The 24,252-nt window shown below is 42.1% G+C and overlaps 1 protein-coding gene across 2 annotated transcripts in view; it reads right to left on the bottom strand.

Moving 5' to 3' along the window:
* Positions 1-4,717: 4,717 nt before the first annotated feature.
* Positions 4,718-24,252, bottom strand: part of DOK5 (docking protein 5) — a 55,627-nt gene continuing 36,092 nt past the window's right edge. Inside the window, exons 2-8 of one of the 2 annotated variants that reach the window (XM_035124059.3) lie at positions 23,510-23,617; positions 15,207-15,321; positions 14,958-15,077; positions 12,698-12,887; positions 11,169-11,304; positions 7,265-7,385; positions 4,718-5,257 (exon numbers count right to left, since the gene is read on the bottom strand). In XM_035124059.3, the coding sequence (XP_034979950.1) occupies positions 5,199-5,257; positions 7,265-7,385; positions 11,169-11,304; positions 12,698-12,887; positions 14,958-15,077; positions 15,207-15,321; positions 23,510-23,617 (849 nt within the window). In that variant the 3' untranslated portion in view covers positions 4,718-5,198. The remainder of the gene's footprint in view (positions 5,258-7,264; positions 7,386-11,168; positions 11,305-12,697; positions 12,888-14,957; positions 15,078-15,206; positions 15,322-23,509; positions 23,618-24,252) is intronic. The other variant, XM_088674663.1, reaches the window with a different exon arrangement.

Genomic DNA, 24,252 nt, shown 5'->3' with positions numbered 1-24,252 from the left:
TCAAAATTCAGTCTCACACGTGCACCAATTCATCATTACATGTATAAAGGAACCTATTAGAATTCATCTCCAAGCAACTTTTTTGAAACCTTTTACCCAGAGCCAGAGGCGATCTGATCTCACAATCCCTCTCCTTCTGCTTAGCTAATGACCTCTCTAGCTAATTCAGCTCACAATGGTGGAGCAACAACCCATCTGACAAATTGATTCTGATCATCAGTATCCACAGGTACACATTTGTCTAACAGTTTGCGACAGCTTTTGACACGAAATGTCATAAATGATATTCCAAATCATAAGAGGAATGCAAAACATTTGAAAGTAGCATGACCTCTCTGGGTCCCCACTCACTCTCTGCCACAACTCCGGTGGAATGTAGGCAGATATCAGATGCAGCTGACTTACGGGCTTAGCATTTCAAGGCCAGTTTTATGGAATTTCCCATCTTCCTTATAACTGGACTACTCCATTGTATATATAGTTGCACTGTATCAATTACTGGGTGGATATAGTCTTGATGGAGGCTTCTACAGAACTGCCACCTCCATGATAAACAGAAACACAAATGGATGCTGTCGTTAGCCCAAGGGAAAGTGCGAGCAGGACAAAATTTCCAAGATAGCAACCAATTCAGTCCCAAATTGCCATTTAAACCACTTATTAATATGAGAAGCCCAGCCCAGAAATAAATGGCGTTTTAATCTGTGTTCCTTATATAAATTAAGCTCTGCAAAGTTAAGCAGAGCTGTGCAGAAGGTCTTAAAATACAGTGTTGTATTGATTTCCTCGCTAAGCAACACAATGCCATTTAACTATTTATTTCACATGCATCCTTTGGCCAGAGCAAAGCAGATGAGCTGCACCTTTCTTTGTCTGCACCTACTTTGTCTCCGTGGTTACTAGTATATCTCACTTTTCTACAGCCTTTTGATTTGGAAGGACTCCAAGGATGATAAAGCTGATAAAATTGCAAATCCAAATCCTATTATTACCCACTGCCCACTCATCAGACTAGCAGAATTATAGGGCATCAGGTGGCTTACGGGAGGTCTGTTCCCACAATTTTTGTGTGCTGGCATTTCAGAGCCACATTTAAGGAAGGATTAGTTAGAATCTTTCGCTGTGCTTTCAGATTTTCAGGAATCTCTGATAGCATTTTATTCATTTCCATGCTCATTTCCATGCTCACTACAGAAAAATGCATTGGTGCTCTCTTTGGTCTCCCATTTCATGTATGATTGCTTTGTGATGCTCTGGACTGTTTAACATCGTGCAACTCAACAGCTGTTGACAACCACTTCTCCTGTTGCATGCAGCCTCTCCATGTCCTCCTCTGCAAATGCTGTTAAGTGACATTTATCTTTCCATCGCTTTCTTTGTTGCACTAGCTTCCTGGCTGTTGCGTTACTGTTGCTTACCAGGTGGGACAAGAAAGCTGGCATGGTGCAAACACAGTGGCAGAAGCACTGGATTGGCTCTGCCAGGGCATTTGTACTGTCCTGACCTCCTTGCCTTCCTAGTAAGCAATGGCAATCTACCTGCTGGAGAGTACCACCCTACCCAGCAAGTCACTTCTGGCACATTTCCTTGTGGTGGCACCCCTTGGGTCTGACAATCTGCCACTTTGAGTGATCGCCTGGCCTTTGCTGGAAGGCCAGGTGTTGCAGTGAGAAGTGAGTGGCAAGAAGCCTCCATTCTCATATGGAAAGCCATGTACAGTACAGACTTGGGCATCCTTCCTGATCAGAATGCTTTGCCCTCAAGTCATATGTAGGCAAATAGCGTGGCGATACAATGCGTAGCAATGAGGCCATGCAAATGACTCTGAACACATCTAAAAGTTACATACTAAAATATTGCGTCCAGGAACCTACCTGTGTGCCTGACTCAGCTGTCAGGGGAAAGTGCTATGCATAGTGCCAGTCTCAACAAAAGACTGGGGCAAGCTTCTAGGAGCTGGTTTAAGCACAATGCCAGAAATGTTGAGACAAGTTGTCAACAGTGCATACCTAAAATTAGTTGTCCCTCCCTGCCATGACTGAAAGGGGTCTAAGTTATAAATGTACATCGTTAACTGAGAGGATACCTTGGAAACATGACGGCAAGCAATGAATTGCCATTGCGGAGTTCTAGAATTTGAGTTTGTTGCATTGTTTCCACTCTTCATTTCTCCTACTCCCTGTGTAGTTTCTCCCAAAATCTCAAAGCTGCACTGTTTTCTATCCCATAATTCATTTGAATTTTGAGAGGCTCAGCAAGACATTTCTGTCAATCTCCTTTTCTCTGACCAAGCAGTTTTCTGAACCACTCGGCCAGTCTCAGTCCAGAAGTATTGCTACGGTCAAGAGGTTCCACCCATCTGTCTCCAGGCCAAAAACACAATGATAGTAAATATGTGTGCTAAAGGAGTTACTAGCTCTTAATCCCAGTTGTGCAGTTCCCTCTTCCCTCCTGTTGTCATGATGGCAACCCAGCCACATTAGCAGCTTGACTTTTCTGATAGATCCAGGAGCCCATACATCTGTTCTGAGCATGCTCCGAGCTGTTTCCTTGAAGGCCAAACCTATACAAAAGCTAAGGCCCAGATTCCCTGACCAGCTTGATACTGTACTTTATTACTTCTTTCAATAGTTGTGTGGAACACACTCCTGTTTGTAAAATAAATGGGTTGGGTTTTATTTTCAGTATTCAGACCTGATGGATGTAAGGAATTAAGTAAGAAAAGAAAACTAGTTTCTTTCTGCATAAGGATTTTTTTTTAGCTCATTCTACAGGACCTAAATACGTCCAAATTACAAAAAATGTCAAGTACTCCTCCAAATTAGATGCTTCAATAAAGTGTTGTACTAAAGGAGCATCTATTACATTGTTCCTGATCCTAGATCGGTGCTCTGATATTCTTACTTTGATAGGTCTGAGAGTATGACCTACATATAACAATCCACAGGGACATCTAATCACATAAATTACACATGGAGTAGCACATGTGACAAATGCCTGTAAAATGAACTTAAAACATTCTTTGTTGGTAAACTCTTTTTACCTGCAGTGCATATTTACAGGAGGTAAGTAAAGAAAGTAGATTTATTTTCTTACTTAATTCCTTACATCCCTCAGGTCTAAATACTGAAATTGATTATCGTTGCTTTTTATGAGTTTGTACTAATGTTTATACGCACAACACCTGAGCATGGATCAAGTTTGTTTCACTTCTGTGGGCCATACGGGTCACTTTAAGAATTAAATTTTGTATCTGTGGATTGCTAACACCTGTAACTGAAATCAATACTGTGCCTGTCCATATAACCCCACATTGCAACAGTTGCTGTTTATTGCAACTACTACTATGGACAGTGTTCTCGAAGCTACGAACATGAGTTTGACCAAACTGCGGGTCCCAGCTCCTGCCCACCTAGCAGTTTGAAAGCATGGCAAAGTGCAAGTAGATAAATACAGCGGGAAGGTAAACGGCGTTTCTGTGCGCTGCTCTGGTTCGCCAGAAGCGGCTTAGTCATGCTGCCCACATGACCTGGAAGCTTTCTCCCTCAGCCAATAACGCGAGATGAGCGCCGCAACCCCAGAGTCGGTCACGACTGGACCTAATGGTCAGGGGTCCCTTTATCTTTACTATGCCATAAGATCCACAATCTTATTACATCACATCTGGTATGTACAGGTGTTTGTAGGATTTATATTCTTCTTCCTTTTAAAATGTATGAGACTACCACATTGTATTTATTTGCATTACTTAGAACTTGTACAACTGATAAAGCCCAGGATGGCGAAACAAGGTCAATATTCTGGAAATCTTTGTCTAGACTCTGTGAAAGGATTCTGTGGAACTGTAACAAGCTCCCATGTGGATTGTTTGGACTTTATGAACATACAAAGACACAGGTGGAATAGACGCTAGTAGTACATGTGTGGACCTCGTGAATGAACTGATCTACTGGGTCTTCTGCTTACTCCATTGAACTTTATGACTTATTTCCGTAGAACTCGCTAAGTTATTTGATACGATATAGTGAATAATATATTTTATTTATGTAAGAGCACAGCCGGTTACGTCTTGTGTATTTGTTGGGTGTATTTTATGTAACCACAGGTTTGATGTTGTTTTGCTGATTCAGAATAAGGCACTTTTCTATGTTTTGTAAATTCATGTTCTGTTGCATTCAACAGTTGTCTCAGTCTGGGCCAACAGGATCTGTATTTCTCTTCACTAGTTCTCCCCCCCCCCCCGACTTTAATATCTTCCACTTCACTTTCACCACCTTCATATTAAGGCTTGAGCATACTATTTCACTTCATGTTTTGGTTCTCGCTTTATTGTTTAGTTGCATGTGTTCAGCTTTATTAAAAATGCCTATTGCAATATTGTTTGTTTTTTCTCAGCTCCATAACTTGAACGTTTACAAGAAATGAAATCCCTTGATTTGAGTTCAGCAAAGAACGTACGTATATGCTTACCTCTTGAGATGCCATGGGGTTGCAGTGCACTTCCCAATAAGATGTTGAGAATGTCAGGTCAGACTTTTTACTTGTTGGCAGCACCTTAGATACGGCGCTTCTGTTGATGTTCTCAACTCAGAAAACTTGCATGCAATATTTCAAGCGGATGAAGCGAAGAGCATTTTACTTCTAAAAGACATTTTTAAACACAGGAGTATGAAATGAAACATAAAAAGACAAAAGAAATGTCTGCTGATAACTTAGATTAGTCTTAATCAGACTTTAATAGACAGGGACAACAGATTCCAGTTCCAAAAAACTGGTCACCATTCTGAAAATTGCTATGCTCAGTGATGAATCAGGACACTGGAGTTAAAGAAAAATATACAAATATTTCATGTAGTTTATACATGTAAACCACATTATCTAAGATACCATCAAAATGAATCTTGACCAACTGATAGCATAGGACAAATCATCAACAGATATCAATTATATTCCAAAAATGATGATAATCACACACCAAAAGGAGAGCTTCTTTTCTTCTGGATGTAACTATGAAATATAGCAACTTTCCAATATTATTTCTAAGATGTATATCGTTTGGTTGAAGATTAAAAAAGAACATCGCAGTCTTAATCCAGTCTTCGTTTCTTCTGTCAGCCTCATTATTGTTGGCCAATTGTCAATGAAAGCTTAGTCTATCTCAAGGACCACATGTTTCAAATGTCCTCGGCTTTCCTTTATCAATGCTCTGACCGATAGGTGGGGAAAGTCTCTGTCCGGTGGATCTTCAGTGGACTATCTTCTCCAAATCAGATCAGGGGGTAGAGGGGAAAAAAAATCAATATATCAGTTCAACTATCATACATGTTATGTCTAATACATGGGTGGGGAATATGTGACATTCCAGTTGTTGTTGGACTCCAACTCCCATCAGTCCCAGACAGCAAGGCCAGTGATCAGGGATGATGGGAGTTGGAGGCCCACAGATAGCAGGAAAGTTTATTATATGTATATAATGAAACCCCTTTAAAAGCAGTACAAAATAACCAACAGAAGGTAGACCCCAGCTTACGTTTTTCTCAGTCAATTGGGACTCAGGAAGAGGCCTGTCCTTTTTGCACAATGGATTTTTGATGCTTTTCAATGAATCCTAGTGTGTCCTTATTCCTGTTGACCAGGCAAGCTTCTCCTTCCTGCACCTGCTGCCATCTTGCATAATTCCATTTCACACCTTGCCTTCCACTTCAGATTAGGCTTGGCTTTGCCCAGTTTTTAACCCTAGAAATCTACCTAGCCTTGTTCATGCTTAGCTGAATGTGGCTCAAATAACTTCTGGTCTGAATATTCTCAAATTAGGTTTGGGATCCCTATTAGATTGAGTCCAATTTCCATTGATCTCTTAATTTTCTCCCACATTTTCGTATGTTCTTTTGCTGTTCCAAGCATGTTGCCAAGAACGGCCCCCACAGCTGATCCTCACACATATCAAAACTTTATTATTTTGCCCACTGCACATTCCAGATAAAAGAATCTTCTTCAAACATAAAACGAGGAGGAGAAATCCCTAGGGTTTAATTATTACATACAGTCATACCTCGGGTTGCGTCCACTGCGAGTTGCATCTTTTCAGGATGCGAACACGGCAGCCCTGGAAGGGTTTACTTCCAGGTTCCACCACGCGCACATGCGCAGAAGCGCACTTTCGCACATGCGCAGGTTGCAGACTTTTCAGGGTGCGAACGGCACAGCACAACCCGAGGTACCACTGTATTGGGAATATTTTGATTCATTTCATGTGCTTAAACACTGAGATCAACCTTCAGGTATACATGGCTGCGCAAAGATGGGCATTTTCAAGACTTCTTCCTCCCTACATTCTCAAGATTTGGATTTAGAAACATGAAGCAGCCACAGGAACGAACTTCAGCTGAAGATATGCGCACCCATCTTTCCAGATCCGTGCAATGAACTGCTATATTGAACATTAGTGAATGTACTTATCCTGGCCACTAGATGTCCCTCAGAGATCATAAGAAAACACATTTAACATGCTGTCCAACAATTTGATGCATATATACAGTATGCCCCCCTCCACACACACACACTCATCTGCCATGTTTAGCAGGGGAGGATAATTAAAAAGTTTATTATAAAATTTCCTGTGATCATATCTGAGGAGATATGAAGTATAGTTCGCAGCACTTTTGCAAAATGTCCAGAATAACTATAGAAGTGGAGGGAAGTGGCTGTTCTTCCAACAATGATCCTGGCAAATATTTGGCCAATAGCCCAGAAAATATTGATGTGAAGGCTAGACAGTATGAGGCAAATATCACCCAAGGATTGGTGGCATCCCTCTGTCTTTTCAGTGGGGGAATATCTTCTGATAAACTGATCACTGTTGGCTCACATATGGCCATGACATTACACTAGCAAACCTTGGGGCTCATCTGCTCCCTCTTTTTCTTCATTTCTTCCTTTTGCCCTTTCCACTTGTCTCCTGAACTTCCTGGTTGACAACAAACCAGAGTTTGTTATTGCAACCAAATTGGCAAACTATAGTTTGTGCTTGTCCTTCAACCCCAAGCTGGAAACCACGGTTTGGAGGTGGCTTCCAACCCTGGTTTGGAGAGTGAGCACAAACCCTAGTTTGACATGGGAAGATAGGAAGAGAATCAGATCGCGCGAGGGGAGGAGGAAGCATGCAAGCCCGTTCCTGGCATACCAAACCACCGTTTGGTGATACACGTGATATAGTACTTATTAAGGAAATAAGGCCTCAACTATTATTCCATCAGCTTCCTACCTTGTAAGCCAAAGAGCTGCCCAGTGCTGTGTTGCCGTGTGATGTGCTGCCAATAGGCACTGCGGGGCAAGGGGACCATGGTGCTGAGGGAAACAGCCCGGTCACTCATTTTCATCTGTAGCTGAAAGAAAAGGCAACAGACCTTGAGATAAACACATGGCAATATAATTCAATCATGAAAATGTTGTGTTAAAACCTAGCTCAAGCATGTAGAAACTTTACCTCGGGGATGTGTTACTGCAAAAGGAGCATTTTGCAAAATATGACTTGCCACTATTTTGTGACACTTCCATTATGCCCAAGTAAAGGCGCTGCTCAACTATGGATTTCAAGACTCTTTTTTTAAAAAAACCTCTCTTATGCACAAACATGGCTACCATTGCTTTTTATGTAACTTGAGAAAGAGAGAGAGAGAGAGAGAGAGAGAGAGAGAGAGAGAGAGAGAGAGAGAGAGAGAGAGAGACTGATGTTTGTTTACAAAAGAAGGCAGCCAATGGCATAGCTGCCAAGTCTCCCACTGAAAAATGCGGGATCAGCAGCGGCGTGACACCGGAATTCACTTCTTCCGGTGCCGGCGCTGCCCAATTTTCGGTGCCCAGGCATGGGCAGAATGGCATCCAAAATGGAGCCTCCCTGGCAGGTAGAAAATCCGGGGGATTTCCGGGATTTTTTTTTTCTATTCAGGATAACAGCGGGAAACGGATTAAAACCTGGGGGTTTCCCGCGAAAAACAGGAGACAGCTATAGCCAATGACAATTATAAAATGCCTGCCCTAAGCGCTTAATGTGCTCCATACCAAGTATTTAAAGTGCATTCAATGTGCATTTAAACCACATATCTTCCCCCAAAGAATCTGGGGATCTGTAGCTTCCCCATCACAACCCTGCAATTTCTCAGCACCCTTAACAAACCACAGTTCCCAGGAATCTTTGGGAGAGAGGGTTTAAATGTGCTTTAAATGTATAGTGTAGACCTGCCCTTAGATAAAAGGGTGTCTGGAGAAAGGCATCTTCTTTACAAGTACAGTTCATGTTCCCGTCAAAAGGATGTGATCCACGCGAAACTTTGTCATTTTTAGTAATTTAGTACCACTGGGAGGGGAACAGAAGCTATAATAAAGGACAGTTTTGAATCTTTACATTTCCCTTTTGTGATTTAACTCTTGGTCAGTTATTATATTTGGCTATATTGATTTCAGTCTCATATTTCACTTAAAATTTCTTCAAAGTTCAGAGAAAGACCGGGGGTGGGGGGGGGAGAATTAATATGAAATCAACTAGTTATCTTTAAACACCCACACCAATCTAACAAACGCTGAACATGCAATAGCGGCTTCCGCCCACAGCATGTTAAATAAATATGGTCCCTTAAGTAATGCTTCAACAGAACTTGTAATGTTATCCTACATTCCAGTGTCATGGAAACAACTCGGAATCTATTTTTGGAATTGTAGAACTCTGTCAAACATTGCACCAAAAAACCAAAAAAACAAAAACAAAAAATCACCCCTTTTCTCAAAACATAACTCTCGTAATTTTGATTTCACTGTTAACTCCTATTCAGTGAAAATGGGAGCAATCATTTTTATTTGCAGAGAACATAAAACCTGCTGGAAGAGAACAGCTAGAGAAAAACAATTAGAAGCGGGGGTGGGGGGAGCTCCAAAAGAAAAGATACTCATATATGCAATGTAATTTGTATACTGCTTATTTTATTTAAACCTAAGTGGTTTATATAAAATATGCATTAAAATAATCAATGAAGTCAGGAATTAAAAATATGTACCGGTATGTCTAAACCATTTCAAAATACAGTAGTATATCAACTTACGAACGACTCAACAACCGAATTTTTCGACTTACGAATGGGGGTAATGGCCACGCGCTTACGAATGTCTCAACATCCGGGGGGGGGGGAACCGTGGTGGTTTTAGATAGGGATTTTTCGACTTACAAATTTTTAAATAGGGATTTTTCGACTTACAAATTTTTAGATAGGGCTGCTTTGACTTACGAATTTTCCCGTTTCCAATGCATTCCTATGGGAAATCGTGTTTCCAATGGCGTTTTTCAACTTACAAATTTTTCGACCTACGAAGGTGCCTTCGGAATGGATTAAATTCGTAAGTCGAGGCACCACTGTATAAATAGAATTGGCAGTTGCGAATATACATTATTTAAAAAATTACATATTAAAATGCATGCTGACTTGACATATCTGGGTAGGCTTGCTGAAGCAAAAATGCTTTTAGCAGGCACCTGTCTAATGTCAAGGGATAGGGAGCTCCTAGGTGAGACTCTCCTTCCTTGGATGTTTTCAAGCATGTGTTGGAAGGCCATTTCTCACAGATGCTTGAGCCGAGATTCCTGCATTGGAGGGGGTTGGACTAGACAGATCGTGGGGTCCCTTCCAACTCTAAAATTCTATGAAAGGTGCTCCCAGTTATTTTATTCATTTATTTATACAAAGTGGTTTACAGCAATAAAACATAAAACCATGCCATTAAAAATTATGGAAAATGTTACAAGCGGACATCAGTTAACCATTATGGAAGGAAATATTCTTAATTGCCTGCATAGCCCTGGTAGAAAAGAAAGGTTTTCAGCAGGTGTTTAAAAGTCACAGAAGGCACCTGCTGAATCTCTATGAACAGATTATTCCACAGGACTGGACAGATGACACTAAAGTCTCAGTCTCTTGTTGTCAAATGCTTTGCAGGAGGTTGGACTAGATAACCCTTGGGGGGGGTCCCTTCCAACATGAGTCTTGCTGACATGAGAATGACCAATGACCAAAGATGCTCCTGCAGGTGATCTCAATGATCAACTGGGATACAAGGGATCAGACTATCCCTTGGAAATAAGTTGTTTAGGGCTTTGTGAATCGAAATTGAGTAAGAGCTTTCTCTAGAAATATAATTTTAATATTAACATTTGTGAGTGACAGGCACCATCTTAGAAAAGGCTTTCCTTTTCCTCTGTCATGCATGAGGGAATGCTTGATCTATTGTGGCATTTGCCTGATGCTTGCGTGCATCAACTTTCTTTAGAAACATAGGCTTGTTCCTATGCAAATTATGCCAATTTAAGCAATATTGCTCAAATAAAACTCACACGATTCATCATAAGGTTTATTTAAGATGGTCAGAGCCCTGGAGCTGGTGAGTAATAGAAATAAGAACATAAATGCTACTGAGTCATACGAAAATACTATTCAGTCTAGCATCTGATATTAAATATGGTGGTGGTGCTGGTGGTGGTGGTGATTGTTGTTGTTGTTGTTGTTGTTACTTATACCCTGTCCATCCGACTGGGTTGCCCCAGCCACTCTGGGCAGCTAAAGTATTGAAAGGGATCAAAGATTCATATAGATCACAAGGAACATGCGCTATACATGTGAAGGTACAGAAGATGTCATTCTCATTTACTCTTTTTAACTTGCATTTCAAGAATGCATCAGGGGCTTAGAAGTAGAGTTAAAGTAAGATGTATGAGGAGCATGTATTTTACATTTCATGCAAAAGCTGGAGCCCACCACCCTACCCCATTTTGATATGCCATACATTACTCTTGTCAGTCTTGGATCAGTTGTAGCGACTTAGACAACATGCTCACTTCTTAGAAAGAAACAAAATCCACAAATCAACCTGCAAATCTGGTGCAGAGCCATTTCTTATCAGGCTAGTTAATTGAAAAGCAGCCATAGTCACAGACTTGTCCGATAACCCCATGCATGAAGAAATGAAGAAATTGAAAGATTTAACGAGGAGAGGAAGACAACCCCACACTCAAATCTGTTTGCAATCTGAAAATCACAATCTGAACTCATGCTTAGGAAGCTGGCCTATGGATTTTATGTCATTACCGCTGACTGCTAGATGACAGGCAGGGCCAGTAAGCATACCATTGAGTTTTTCACACTCTGTAATAAGTGGTCGTGTTGTTCTGCTATGGTCAGAGCTGCCGAGTGAACCTTCTGATAGATTGCCTCCCCATCTCTCGTCTGAAAGATGAATAGCCCTTCCCCTGTGTCACACATCCTGCCAGAAAGAGAACAGAGCAGGGTCACATGTGAGCAGACTGATTTATTAGCATGCATCTTTAGTAGTGCCTGCACAGAAATGTAACAGCGTGAGGAGATAACAGCAGCTGATTGACATGGAGGGCCAGGCATTACTGTTTGGCAGAAGGAGGAGGTTGCCTTAGGTGGCAAATGCAGGGCATGGCAGCAAACCAACAGAACCATGGGTGCCACATGGCCTGCCCTGAATCCAGAAGAGCCTTGCTGGGTGGAGTGGAGCTGCTACATTAGTTTGCTGGCAGGTGGATCGCTGTTACTTACTGGGAAGCAGAGTGTTAGAGGCAAGATGGTGCTGCAAACACACAACAACCGGGAAGCTAGTTCAACCCCACCCAGGAAGCCACTTCTTCCTGCACTCCTAAGCTAGCCTGCTACGCTCAAGTGTGGCGCAGGATACTGCTCAGTCACGAGGGCTGAAGTAAGAGTCAAGTGTCAGCCCATTTGGTTTCTGAACATCCAGTGGAAGTGGGGGCACCTTGTCCTTTGCCTCAGGCAACAAAATGTCTTGGGCTGGCCCTGTTAATATGTGTTAAGTCAGGAAGCAAATATATGCATCGTAAGTATGTGTGCATATTCATAAGCACGCAACTAATATGGAAGTTTAGATACCCAATTTCACAGCAGCTTCAATGGCTTGGCAGACAGAATTTATTTTATTTATTTATTTGATTTATATGAGAATAAAAGTCTTATGAAAACATTCAATGGAAAGGAGGACACAAAAGCAGAATAGCTCCCTTTCTTTCACTTTTAATTTTTATTTGGAAGATGATCACCACACATTCTGAAATTTTATCTATGGTATACTTGGGGCAGAAGTTATCAAATGCAATTGGTTCCACATTGAGCCAAAGTATCAGTCTTCTTGTGGATAAAACGACAATCTACTCATTCAAGTTAAAATATATACGAAGGATCTAAGGTATGCGAGTAGCATACAAGGGAATGATGTTGCTGTTCAGTTATCTGTGTAGAGGTTTTCTGTTGTTACCCCAATGCCCCAATTAAACCATTGCTTAGTATGCTGCTGGTGTTCAGCTATAGTCAATATAATGGTATGTATCTATGGTGGTGGCTCCAGATTTGCCCAAGGCCTGAATCCCAAGTCAAATTGGGTGTATTCAGACGCATACAGGTCTTGCTTGAGTGGGTTTCCAACAGCCTCAGATTGCTAAAGGTCAAGTTTAGCTCTGGGGCCATTTAAATAGGGATGGGATAGCTCCTATAATTCTTTGGGGGAATTCATGTGTGTTTAAAGTGCCACCATGGTGCTTTAAATAAACGTATGGTGTGGAGGTGCCCAGAATTCCCAGGTCTGAAGAACTTGTGCAGCCCTGTTGCAAAGCACTCACCTCCCAGCTTCGAATGTAAACCATGTTGAGTCCCGCCCGTATCGTCGGAGGGCACTTAAAGGCCAAGAGACGAGCTTTACTCTGGGATTCTGGATGTCCCAAAGACAGATATTTTCAAACGTTATCTGCAAGGTACATTCCCCATGCACATCTAAATTAGGGGATGGCATCAAATACACATTGAATCTCTCTGGGAGAAAAACAAAAGATTTAGACTAAAATCCTTGCAGAATCAAAAACAACATGACAGACATTGTACAATCATATCATAACAGCAATCACTTCTGTAGCATTTCTCAATGTCCAAACTGCATTCTGCAGTTCTTCTTCTCATAACAGTTCTACAAAAAAACAAGAGAGCAATTGGGGAACTTCCACAAATGAGGGAGGGGGAGTTCAGAAATAAATCCACTGCCTCTGCCATCAGAATTGAAGGATGATAATCTGAATCTGTACACATGTAAGCTCATCACACAATGTAGGACCCTAGAAAATTAGGATTCTACAGTGTTCACAGAGGATACACTAAAAAAAGTTCATGGGAGGCAGAGCAAAGGTCCTTGTCCCTGAGAGCTTCTCCCCCATGTGGAACTTCCCCAGTTTTTATAATGCTGGAATAATATGTACATTCTGCGCACCAGAACGTTCAGTGTAGTCTTCTACCCAAGGTGGAAGACCACTCACAAAAAGTGACACCCACAGCTATCTTAGTAAAGTCTAGAATTCTACCAACTCATACTGCCAGAACTTCATTCTGCATGATGTGTAGAAAAGATCTCATCTATAGCATTTCCATGCCTCAATGTTGAGACAATGCATAACAAGGAACAGGATTCAGTCTTTTAAAAAATCAGTTTTCAGGGACTTAGGAACTAGACAGCCACTGACTGCAGCCTTGGTTTCACATCCTAATGAAAGCACTATGGGAAGATGAATTTGCTATGGGACTAAGAGCAAACTCAACTCTTTGAGAATCAGTTGTTATCTGTCCAAAATGGCACCACCATATTACCTGGGAGATTTTTTTTTTTTTTTTAGGTGGGGACGACTCCATTCACAGCCCGGTGAGGCCTGAGCTCAGTGGTCACAGAATGGGGGATAAATGTTAGAGAATGAGAATACAGAGGGCAGGATGCAATGGAATGGCATTTCCAGGAACAGGGAATGTATGGTTCAATGAACACTTCAACGCAAGCATTCCGAACTACAGTATTATCCTTAGTTTGATCTTTGCTCTGTTACTTTGACAATCTGCAGGAAAGGGAAGTAATTGACCGTGCGAAAGCCTGCTACCAGTTTTAAAGGGGTTGACTGTGAAGCTGTTGGATATAGGCAGGAATGTAGCAAAATCTGTGCAGTTTTAGGTTGTTGCCAAACTTGACAGCTGCAGAATTGGTGCAAAGGACATCACACATGGGCATGTTGGAGGCAGATCTTGCATGTGTGCCTCTCTCCTCCCCATCCATACTTTGAACACAGCTATCTTTAAATCAACCAATAGATACAAGTGTGCCAAGGGTGAAAAAAGCTCAGGTCTAGGATTCTCTAGGCCTTGCTACATGGTCCTCAAGACTCTTCATATGCCACGGCTCTTCCTCAGACTGCTCTCCCTAGCCCAAGCTCTATTCCCTTCTCCAATATGTTGAACTGGGGTGGTGCCTCTTATATGTTGCCCTGCAAGGACCCTTGAATTTTCTCTGGCTGGCACATAACCTGCTATACAAAAGTAGGAGTCACAGTCTTTGCACCTCCTACTTTTCTTCCTCTGGCACCGCTTCTGACTGGCATGCACCCACCTACCCAAACATTTTCCCACGCAGCCCTCCGCCTGAAAAGTGCCCCCTGCTTCCGAGGCAGGCTTTTGACCCTAGAAGGATTCTGTCGAACGCAGAACAACCTATGAAATGACCAAGCATTCAAGGCAGGCTTAGCACTGTGCAGAAAAAACATTTCGGTTTCCTCTTTGTATCACAGCTGAGGTTCAATTTTTTTAACATTGTTTTTAAATCCCAACTCTGTTACTGAGTTGGCGGAAGCTGAAACGCTTTAACTTTGGTCATTGCAATATACCCGCATCTATAAATAGGGTAACATTGGGAGCAGGAGCAGCAGCAACCGTGGAGCACAAAACACGATCGCATGGAAGAATGTCACACTGTGTTGCACTGGTCCGCAGTATTTATGGATTTCATGAGCACATTGCAGAGGCAGCCTAAACGTTTCTATTTGTAGTTGTGTAAAAAAAAAAGTATTTACATACCACTTTGTTCCCTCTCTACACCGGAAGCCAATAGGTCAGGTTCTCCAAGGCTAATATCATTAATCTGAGTCCCCAGGCACTCCACCTGCAAGACTTTACACCATTCATCCGCTTCGAGCTCTGCATATAAACGACCAAAAATCTGCATGTTGGTGTGGTGTGTAACATTTACAACGTTTACAGCTTGCTGCGACAGTTACAGCTACTACGTGTACAGCGAATGACAACCGCCCGTGCCACTAAACCCACCTGATTCACAAGCAAACGTCCTGGATGTGTCATCATTAAAATATATCCCTACAGCGTGCTTCCTTGTGCCCTTTGGCAAGCGCAATATATTCTTCACATGATTAAGTTCCGTAACCTGGAGTAAAAAGAAGAAGAAGAAGTATGGGGGGGGCGGTTTTGGAATAAAACAGAACAGCAACTTGCAGCTCTCATTAAGATCTCTGTACAAAGAGGCTCGTACGGAGGAGGCTTGTGTAACTTGTGACTCAGTGCGCTGAACACAACTCACCAGGCATGTATGAGAGCCCACCAGGGAAGTTTCTGTATTTGTTTCCTGCTCAAAATGGCAAAAGCAAGACAGCTTTTTAAGGACCTGGGAGGCTACTGTACATGGCTGGATTGACTACATTTGGCTTGCTAGGTCACGTATGCTTAAGACAGCCCTGCATCTGACAAGTTGGATTCAGAGCCAGCACAATAGCCAGGGATGCGTTACCAAGGTATGGGATTCTCGGCGCCACGTATGCTTAAGACAGCCCTGCATCTGACAAGTTGGATTCAGGGCCAGCACAATAGCCAGGGATCTGCGTTACCAAGGTATGGGATTCTGAGCACTCAAAGCTCAAGAGCAGGGCACTACAGCAGCAGTTTTTCTGGTGTAGGTGAGCAAGAAAGAACATCAGGTCCATCTGCAATAGCTTGGCTCAGATGCGTGTCCTCCCAGATTTTCTCCACTTGGGCAGAGAACTGGATAATGATGATGATGATTCCACCCTTCCCCCTAAGATCCCAGGGCAGGTCACAACAATTTAAAGTACATTAAAAACAGATTAACACAAAATAGTTGGGGATCTCATGATTCTACCACATTGCATAAGAATTTAAGATGAGTCTGCTGGTTCAGGCCAAGGATTCATCTGGATCAGCATCTTGTTGCTGACCAGATGCCTGTGGGAAGCCTGCAACTTAGACATGAGTGCAACAGCATTCTGCCCACCTGCAATTCCCAGCAACTCTTATTCAGACTCATACTGCCTTGGATAGAGGAGGGAGAGCACAGTCATTACGGCTAGTAGCTCCCGATAGCCTTGTTCTCAATGGTCTTTTTAACAATAATTGTTATTAGTTTTCAATTACAATAATTCAATGGTAGTCTCGTGATAGCAATGCCAAATTACAATACAATACAATACAATTACTAATTCCATTAACTCGGGTGCCCAATTATATAATTTAGGTGGCCTCCCGCATGCTAGAATTGATGGTTTGATTATTTACTTTGTTTCTGCGTTCCAAGATCTTATTCATCTGTTACATTCCATTCAAAATAACCATCCCTTATACAACAACTGCAATATTAACGACATCCATTCGTCTTGACACATTAAATGATTTATAAACCCTATAGGTGAAGCATTCAAACTACAGTACAGTATATCCTGATTTCTCCTGTGTGTAACATTTATTCTGGCTGTGGTCTTCCCAGCCGTTGCTGCTCTCCATCATGCCTTGGGCAGAGTTAATACAGTGGTACCTTGACTTACAAACGACTCGACAACGAATGGAGGTAATGGCCGTGCGCTTACAAATGTCTCAACATCTGGGGAAAAACCTTGGCGGTTTTAGATAGGGATTTTTTGACTTTTTAGATAGGGTTGCTTCGACTTACGAAATTTTTCGTTTCCAATGCATTCCTATGGGAAATCGCGTTTCCAATGGCGTTTTTCGACTTATGAATTTTTCGACTTACGAAGGTGCCTTCGGAACGGATTAAATTCATAAGTCGAGGCACCACTGTATGCCACTGTTGTTTCAGAAGTTCTCCAGTGCTCCACCGCGTGGTTCATTGCTTTACAACTTCAACAGCAGCTGCAAAAATCACACATACATACGAAAATACAGTATATACTGTATCCTGTTTTCACCAGTTCCACCCAACCCCCCAGCCTGTGAAGGAGAGTGACCCGATGCACTTCAAATAGCTCAGTAATGAACCTTCCTTGGCAAGCACGCAGATTCCTTTCATCCCCCCGTTCAGCTGAAGATAGGCAAATATAGTCTTCTCAATGTTGACATTCATCTGTCTCAAGAGACTATGGAAGAGTATGCCATTGAGTCAAACTGTTGGTGAGTTACAGCACCTGCTCTGGCTGCTGAGACCGATACGGGAGAGATGTTTTGTTGCAGCTGGGGCAGATGAAGGTGTTAGGTTTTGATGGTGCACTATGGCATCTCTTCTCTCTGCGCTCCTGCCAGTGGTCATTTCTCCTGTGGTCACTGCTGTGGATACATGACCTGACTGTCTGTCTCCAGGCACTGCGGTCATCTGCAAGGGATTCCCACATGGTGGGTTGCCAGACTTCATGCCATGTTTGCAGATATCTTTATGACATAGATTTGGTCTGCCAACAGGTCTGGTGCCTGAAGCCAGCTCCCCACAGGGCATGTCCTTGGGGATCTTGCCATCTTCCATTCTATGTCTAATCCTCTCAAAAAGCAATCAGGTACCCTGCCATTCCACCAGGCGGCAGACATACAGTAATTATCTGAGCTTCACCTCTATTCCTTCCTCTCTCTCTCTCTCTCTCTCTCTCTCTTCTCCTTCTTGCCTCTAGCCTTTCAGTTGATTCAAACATTAAACTCCCAATGGGGTCATGAGGCTCACTGGGGCACTCATGACATCTCATCTTAACCTAGAATCATAGAATCATAGAATCATAGAGTTGGAGGAGACCACAAGGGCCATCCAGTCCAACCCCCTGCCAAGCAGGAAACACCATCAAAGCATATGCCTGTCAAGCCTCTGCTTAAAGACCTCCAAAGAAGGAGACTCTACCACACTCCTTGGCAGCAAATTCCACTGCCGAACAGCTCTTACTGTCAGGAAGTTCTTCCTAATGTTTAGGTGGAATCTTCTTTCTTGTAGCTTGAATCCATTGCTCCGTGTCCGCTTCTCTGGAGCAGCAGAAAACAATCTTTCTCCCTCCTCCATATGACATCCTTTCATATATGTGAACATGGCTATCATATCACCCCTTAACCTTCTCTTCTCCAGGCTAAACATACCCAGCTCCCTAAGCCGTTCCTCATAAGGCATCGTTTCCAGGCCTTTGACCATTTTGGTTGCCCTCTTCTGGACACGTTCCAGCTTGTCAGTATCCTTCTTGAACTGTGGTGCCCAGAACTGGACACAGTACTCCAGGTGAGGACTGACCAGAGCAGAATACAGTGGTACTATTACTTCCCTAGATCTAGATGTTATACTCCTATTGATGCAGCCCAGAATTGCATAACCTAACATAATAATAATAATATAACATAAATATATAACATATAAATATATAACAAAATATATAACATAGCAAATATATAACATAAAACTTAATAATATAACATAAAAACATAATAATAATAATAATAATAATAATAATAATAATAATAATAATTTTTTATTTATACCCCGCCCATCTGGCTGGGTTTCCCCAGCCACTCTGGGCGGCTTCCAACAGAAAAATGAAATACAGTAATCTATTAAACATTAAAAGCCTCCCTAAACAGGGCTGCCTTCAGATGTCTTCTAAAAATCTGGTAGTTGTTTAAAGCAGGTGCCCGATTGGCTGGTATCGGAGGACTGACCAGAAGCATGGATGTGGCAGAAGACATGGCCTGGGATGGCCTTCTTCCTGCACTGATGTCCGGTCCTGGTGACTCCTTGCCAGGGTGGGCATGGAGTCAGGGAGCAGTTGGACACATCCCTGACCATGGACCCGTTTGGGGAGCTGCTCCTTGAGATGGGAAAGTCAAAGGCTGAGTCCTGGTGGTGTTGGGGGAATTTATCCAAAGCCGCCTCATGCCTGCTGGCATAGATACTGCAGACAAAATAACAGCAGACGTTGCTGCCTTCATGCTTTGCTGGAATGGTTCCAAGAAGCTTCTGGCTCAGCAGTGTTTGAAGGAGACTGGTGGACAAGATGCCTTGTGGTCCAATCCAGCAGAGTTGTTCTTAGAGTGGAATGCAAAGATTAAGGCTGATCTGAGGCAGGGAAGGGAAGACCTCCCAGGGGGTGAGAGTTCAGGTGGGTCCTCCACTTTCTTTGTGAAACAAGGGCTAAGAGAGAGGGTTCTGTATTTTCTTTTCTCTTTCTCTGTTTTTGCTTTTATTTACATTAGGTTTTTTAATCTTATTGTATTATGAAAAAGCTTTATTAATAAAAACAAAACAAAGATCTGAATGCCTAAATTTCTACCATATGTAAATAATACTACCTTACCACCTGAGAATTTCTCTCATTTTCTCATTCACACACATGCACGCGCATTAATGTTCTCTCTCTCTCTCACACACACACACACCATGCAAAGGGGGAGGGAAGACTTTGCCCATCCCAAACAAGGTGATTTTATTCTTGCCTTGCTGAAATCTAGCTTTCTTCCATATATTTTTCTCAATCAAATGAAAATATGCCATCATTTATTGTCTTTGGTTACAAAGGCTTCATATTTCCAAGATAGCTTTAATCTGAATTCCGGGTGATATCCAGCATTAATCACACTCAGAGTACTTAATCGTGCTTAAGTAATTAAGTTCATTAATATGATTGGGTCTCCTCTGAGTAGAAGGAAATGAGAAATCACACTCTATTTGGAAACACTTTCTCATATCAAGCTCTTTATGAAGGTAACTGTCTATGGATGGGGCATAGACTATTGGCTGCCTGTGGTGGCTTTATGCTGTTTAGGAAGGAAAGAAGTACCGGTAATAAAGGAGAAGCATTACTCGATTTATTCACGTCATCAATTCATCCTTAAAGGTCAGACACCGAAAGAGCAACCGCTATGCAGAAATCCAAAAGGCAGAGCAATATATTTCAACATACATCTTGCAAGCCTCACTTCACATTTGAAGCTTCAAAGTTCATTCACCTGAAGAGTGAAATTTGTTTTCTTTTTGCTACTTGTCCTTCCCACCGTTTGCACTTCATTTTGGCATCAGTTCATAAAGCAGGCAAGGAAGATTGTTCATCTCCCATGATTGTGATCTTCATAGTGCCAAAGGTCCTGATTTGATATTGCAGAGAGCAAGAAGCATTCATCTACGTGAACACGATAAATTCTGTTCTACTCAATAATAGCCAGACATACATACATTAGGGTGATATATAACCAAAACCGCAACTGGGAATGAGAAGCTGCCTGAGATCTGCTTTGAAGAGTTTGGGCAGAATAGATTCATTCTACTCTGCCAAAACTCCAGTGTACATTATAATATCTGGAATGGATTCTACAAACTACTGTGGACATTTCCAGAGAGGCCCAACACTCTCCATTGACATACCCAGTAGGGATCGGCAGCTATGACCCGTTTTTCCAATTTCTCCAAATATTGTTAGATGTTATATATAAATTTTCTTTAATGTACACATTTTTGCAAAGCTATTTTCTGCAATACAATGCATTTATGTACAGTATGTTACCTTCACTCACATATGCATTTTTGCACATGTTACTTGGCTGGAGAGCTGAGTTGCAAAAGTCAGAGAGGTGATTTAAAAAGATGTTTCAGTTTGCATATTGTCCCAGAAATTCAGTAAGTTCTCCCCAATCTTGAATCCTCAAGCTGTTCTAGGCCTCCCTGCAGACATGCTGTGCAGCACTGTGCTGGCATGCCTCAGATAGCATACCTTCTCCTTTCAAACATTTCTCCTACCACCTGGTTAAGCAAACCCTTGTGCATATAATGTCCCTTGACCACGACTTGGATCCAGAGTTCTTTCCCCTGAAAGGAAGGGCTGCCAATCCAGCACAGGATCTCACTTCTGGAAGCTGCGGGAAGGCAACTTTCGCTAACTCCTATACCCTGCCTAGGAGCGCTTCCTCCACTGTTCCAAATGGACTGCAAGGGGAACATTTAAAGCTACCTTCCACCAGCAGGCACTGGGAGCACCTCATGCGTGTAACTGTGAGCTCCCAGGATGCTGTCGCTGGCAGAAGGAAACTCTGGATCTATGCCCATGTATCTATAAAGCCAGGTCATCAGAGCTATATGTCAGCATGATACATCACCAAGGCAAGGGAACCTAAGTCAGATGAGCTAGTGCAATAAATCACTAGGAAAAAAACCAGTTCGATTATATCAGTTCCAGGCACTGTGGAATTAAACTGATCCTAAATCATTGCCTGTGATGCTTATTAGAACACATTATTGACTCCAACGAGGCCAATAAAGGTTTAGTATGTTTTAGAATTCCTGAGTCTATACATAAAAAAGAGAGCGCTGTTGTTCATTGTGACATGACAAGAAGGCTTCTTCAGTGCTAGAACTCCTTCCCTGAGAAGTCTGGGCATCTTCTTCTGTATTTGTGTTCTGCTGACAACTGAACAAAAATCCTTTTTTAAATAAGCTTTTTGATTCTGTTGTTGTTTGTTGAACAGTGGTACCATAGTGTGTGTGTGTGTGTTGCCTTTTGCTGCTGTCTTTAGTGTGGTAATCTAGGGTTTTATTAGTTGGATTACTGTTTACTTTTGATTTCTAAACAACAATAAACAAATAAACAAACATGTCAATAGGTCGGCTTTATTTGTAATTATGGCTGCAAATGTAGAAGTTCTAGAAAGTCTGTAGATATCACCATACCCTGAATTGCCTCGTTTTTACCAGTACATCCCAAATTCCCAGCATTCCCAGCTTCCATTTTGATCTGGGAATGCCCCACTTTCCCCCTCCAGAACTACTGCTGCTGAGCTAGGAGGAAAGGATGAGACAGCCTACTCTCTCCATGGCTGCCACCCCACGAGACACCACATGGACCAGTTCAGCCTGGTGGGAGAATGTCACCTTGCTGGTGTTGCTATGGTAACCCAGGGCACCTGGCACCCTTAGCAAGACATTGAGGGAAGGGTGTTCCTCAAGACATGAGACCAAGCACTGTGTCGTTTAACCCACTGTTTAACCCACAGCGCCACCTGGGTCCACATTACACCAACATAAACAGGGTTTAATGGGTAGCCAGGTGCCTTGAGTGGCAGATAATCTAGTCTCCGGATTATGCAAGGGGAGGAAATAAAGACCCATTTTAAAGAAGGGAATCTTTAAGAGACTGTGATCTTACATTTCAGCCCTAATTCCCACATCATTCACAGGTGGATGTACCACTTATATTTTGCATTACCATGTGAAGAAGGGGAGAGAGTAAAAGAGACATAAGATTTGCATCAATAATTTGTCAGCTCAGTATCATTACAGATGACACACCTTCTGTGCTGAGCCGAAATTAAAGTGCTCTAAATATACATTCTGTGCAATCCCAATAGGAGTTGAGATGAAGCAGAGGAAGGGATTTTGAGTCTCTTCTCGTGACTTTTGAAAATGGCCTCAGATAAATTTCCCCTGAATGTCTATTTCTAGACACGTAGGGCCAATTGTCCCCCAGGCTTCATGGCCAATCCTGTATAAATTATGCATCCGAGAGATGTAGATCGGAGCAAATAGTTTAAGGAGATTCAAATGTGGAATTCTCATGAGATTTATTCCTTAAACACCTCTCAAGCCAAATAAGAATGGATCAGCCACCAAAAGCTTATCTTTTCGCTCCCAGGCGCCTAGACTGTTTGCACACCTAAATCCCAATTTTCTAATATATTAACCTGTTGCCGTCAAAGATTAAAAATTAAAGGGTCTATTATTGTTATGGTGCTGGGGGGAATTACACATGTACCTTCTCAGGCAGAGCGATCCCCAACTGATTTTTTTTTTTTTTACAAGAAGTCTCAGAAACTTTTCTATCTAGCAACAATGATTATGCAAATGATGAACGAATTATATATATTTTTTCATTGATACAACTCCTGATAGGTATTCTCTGAAAGGGACGTATTACTTTTTAAAGTTACAATTTAAATATACTATTTATATCTTCTCTAAGGCTGATTACAAACAGATAGGAAAAACAGACCATAAGAAGAGCCTATGGTAGATCAGGCAAAAATCCCATCTAGTCCACCATCCTGTGGTCAGCCAGATGTTCTTGGGTGGATGTGCAGAATGGGCCCAGAGGGGGAGGACTAGTGAAGTGCCAGTGGTGCATTGGGGAGATTGGGGGGGGACACATGTGGATGGGTGGGCAGCAAGGGCAGGTGGGCGGAACTGCCACCTGAGGCGATCACCTCACCCCACCTCATGGGTGGGCTAGCCCTGGGAATGGGGCCTAAGTCACAAGGAATCATGAACAGGATTGCCGCTAAAGTCTAGATTTACCATGGGAGTTACTTACACGGGAAAACCTTCTTGTGAAGGAGACACAGAGGAAGCATGCATGTTCTCTTACCTTATGATAGCATCTGAAGTAAGCAGCACGCTCATCTGAAAATTTCTCTATTCTTTTGGGCCCTTTGCTTGATGCTTTCTTGAAGACTAGCCAGCATCTCTGATAAATCTAGGAACATTGAAACACGTTATTATTATTATTATTATTATTATTATTATTATTATTAAAAATTGGACCTTGCGACAAATAATTATTTTCAAATATTCCATTTGGGGGAATGAATAGTCCCATTAAAATGCAAGGAGTGGGTACTCAGCTCAGCAAAATCCCTTGAGTTGGTTTTGATTCTTCTTTCTCAGACTCTTCTTCCTCCAGCTTCTCAAAACAATGTCCATTTCCTGTACCAACTTACATTCTCACTCACAAGCATGCCTTTGTTATTGCTTTTGGTTGCCAAAACCCCTTATTTACTTATTGACTTTAATACTTATTTACAGTGTGCTTTTTTTGTAACAAATGAGGTTTCAGTACTCATAACATTGTCACGGTCCGTACTCCTGACAAACATGATAAAAGTGTCATGGGCACCAAAACAAAATGGCTGCCATGGGCAGCAAAGAAAAGTGGTATCCATGAGTACAAAATCGCAAAAAAAAAACACTGCTTATTTATCTTATTTTTTTTCTGCTTTATAACCCCAAGAGATCTCCAAATTGCTTATTTGCACAATGCAATCACCTTCAAGAAGATCTACCTATACAGAGCGACACCCACCATTATCCAAGTGGACATCCTCTTCCTCC

The sequence above is a fragment of the Zootoca vivipara genome, chromosome 7, assembly GCF_965207765.1.
Source record: "Zootoca vivipara chromosome 7, rZooViv2.hap1.1, whole genome shotgun sequence".
In the NCBI taxonomy this organism is placed as follows: Eukaryota; Metazoa; Chordata; class Lepidosauria; order Squamata; family Lacertidae; genus Zootoca; species Zootoca vivipara.
The sequence above is the reverse complement of the archived record's forward strand: the minus strand, read 5'-3'. Positions and strand labels throughout refer to the sequence as shown.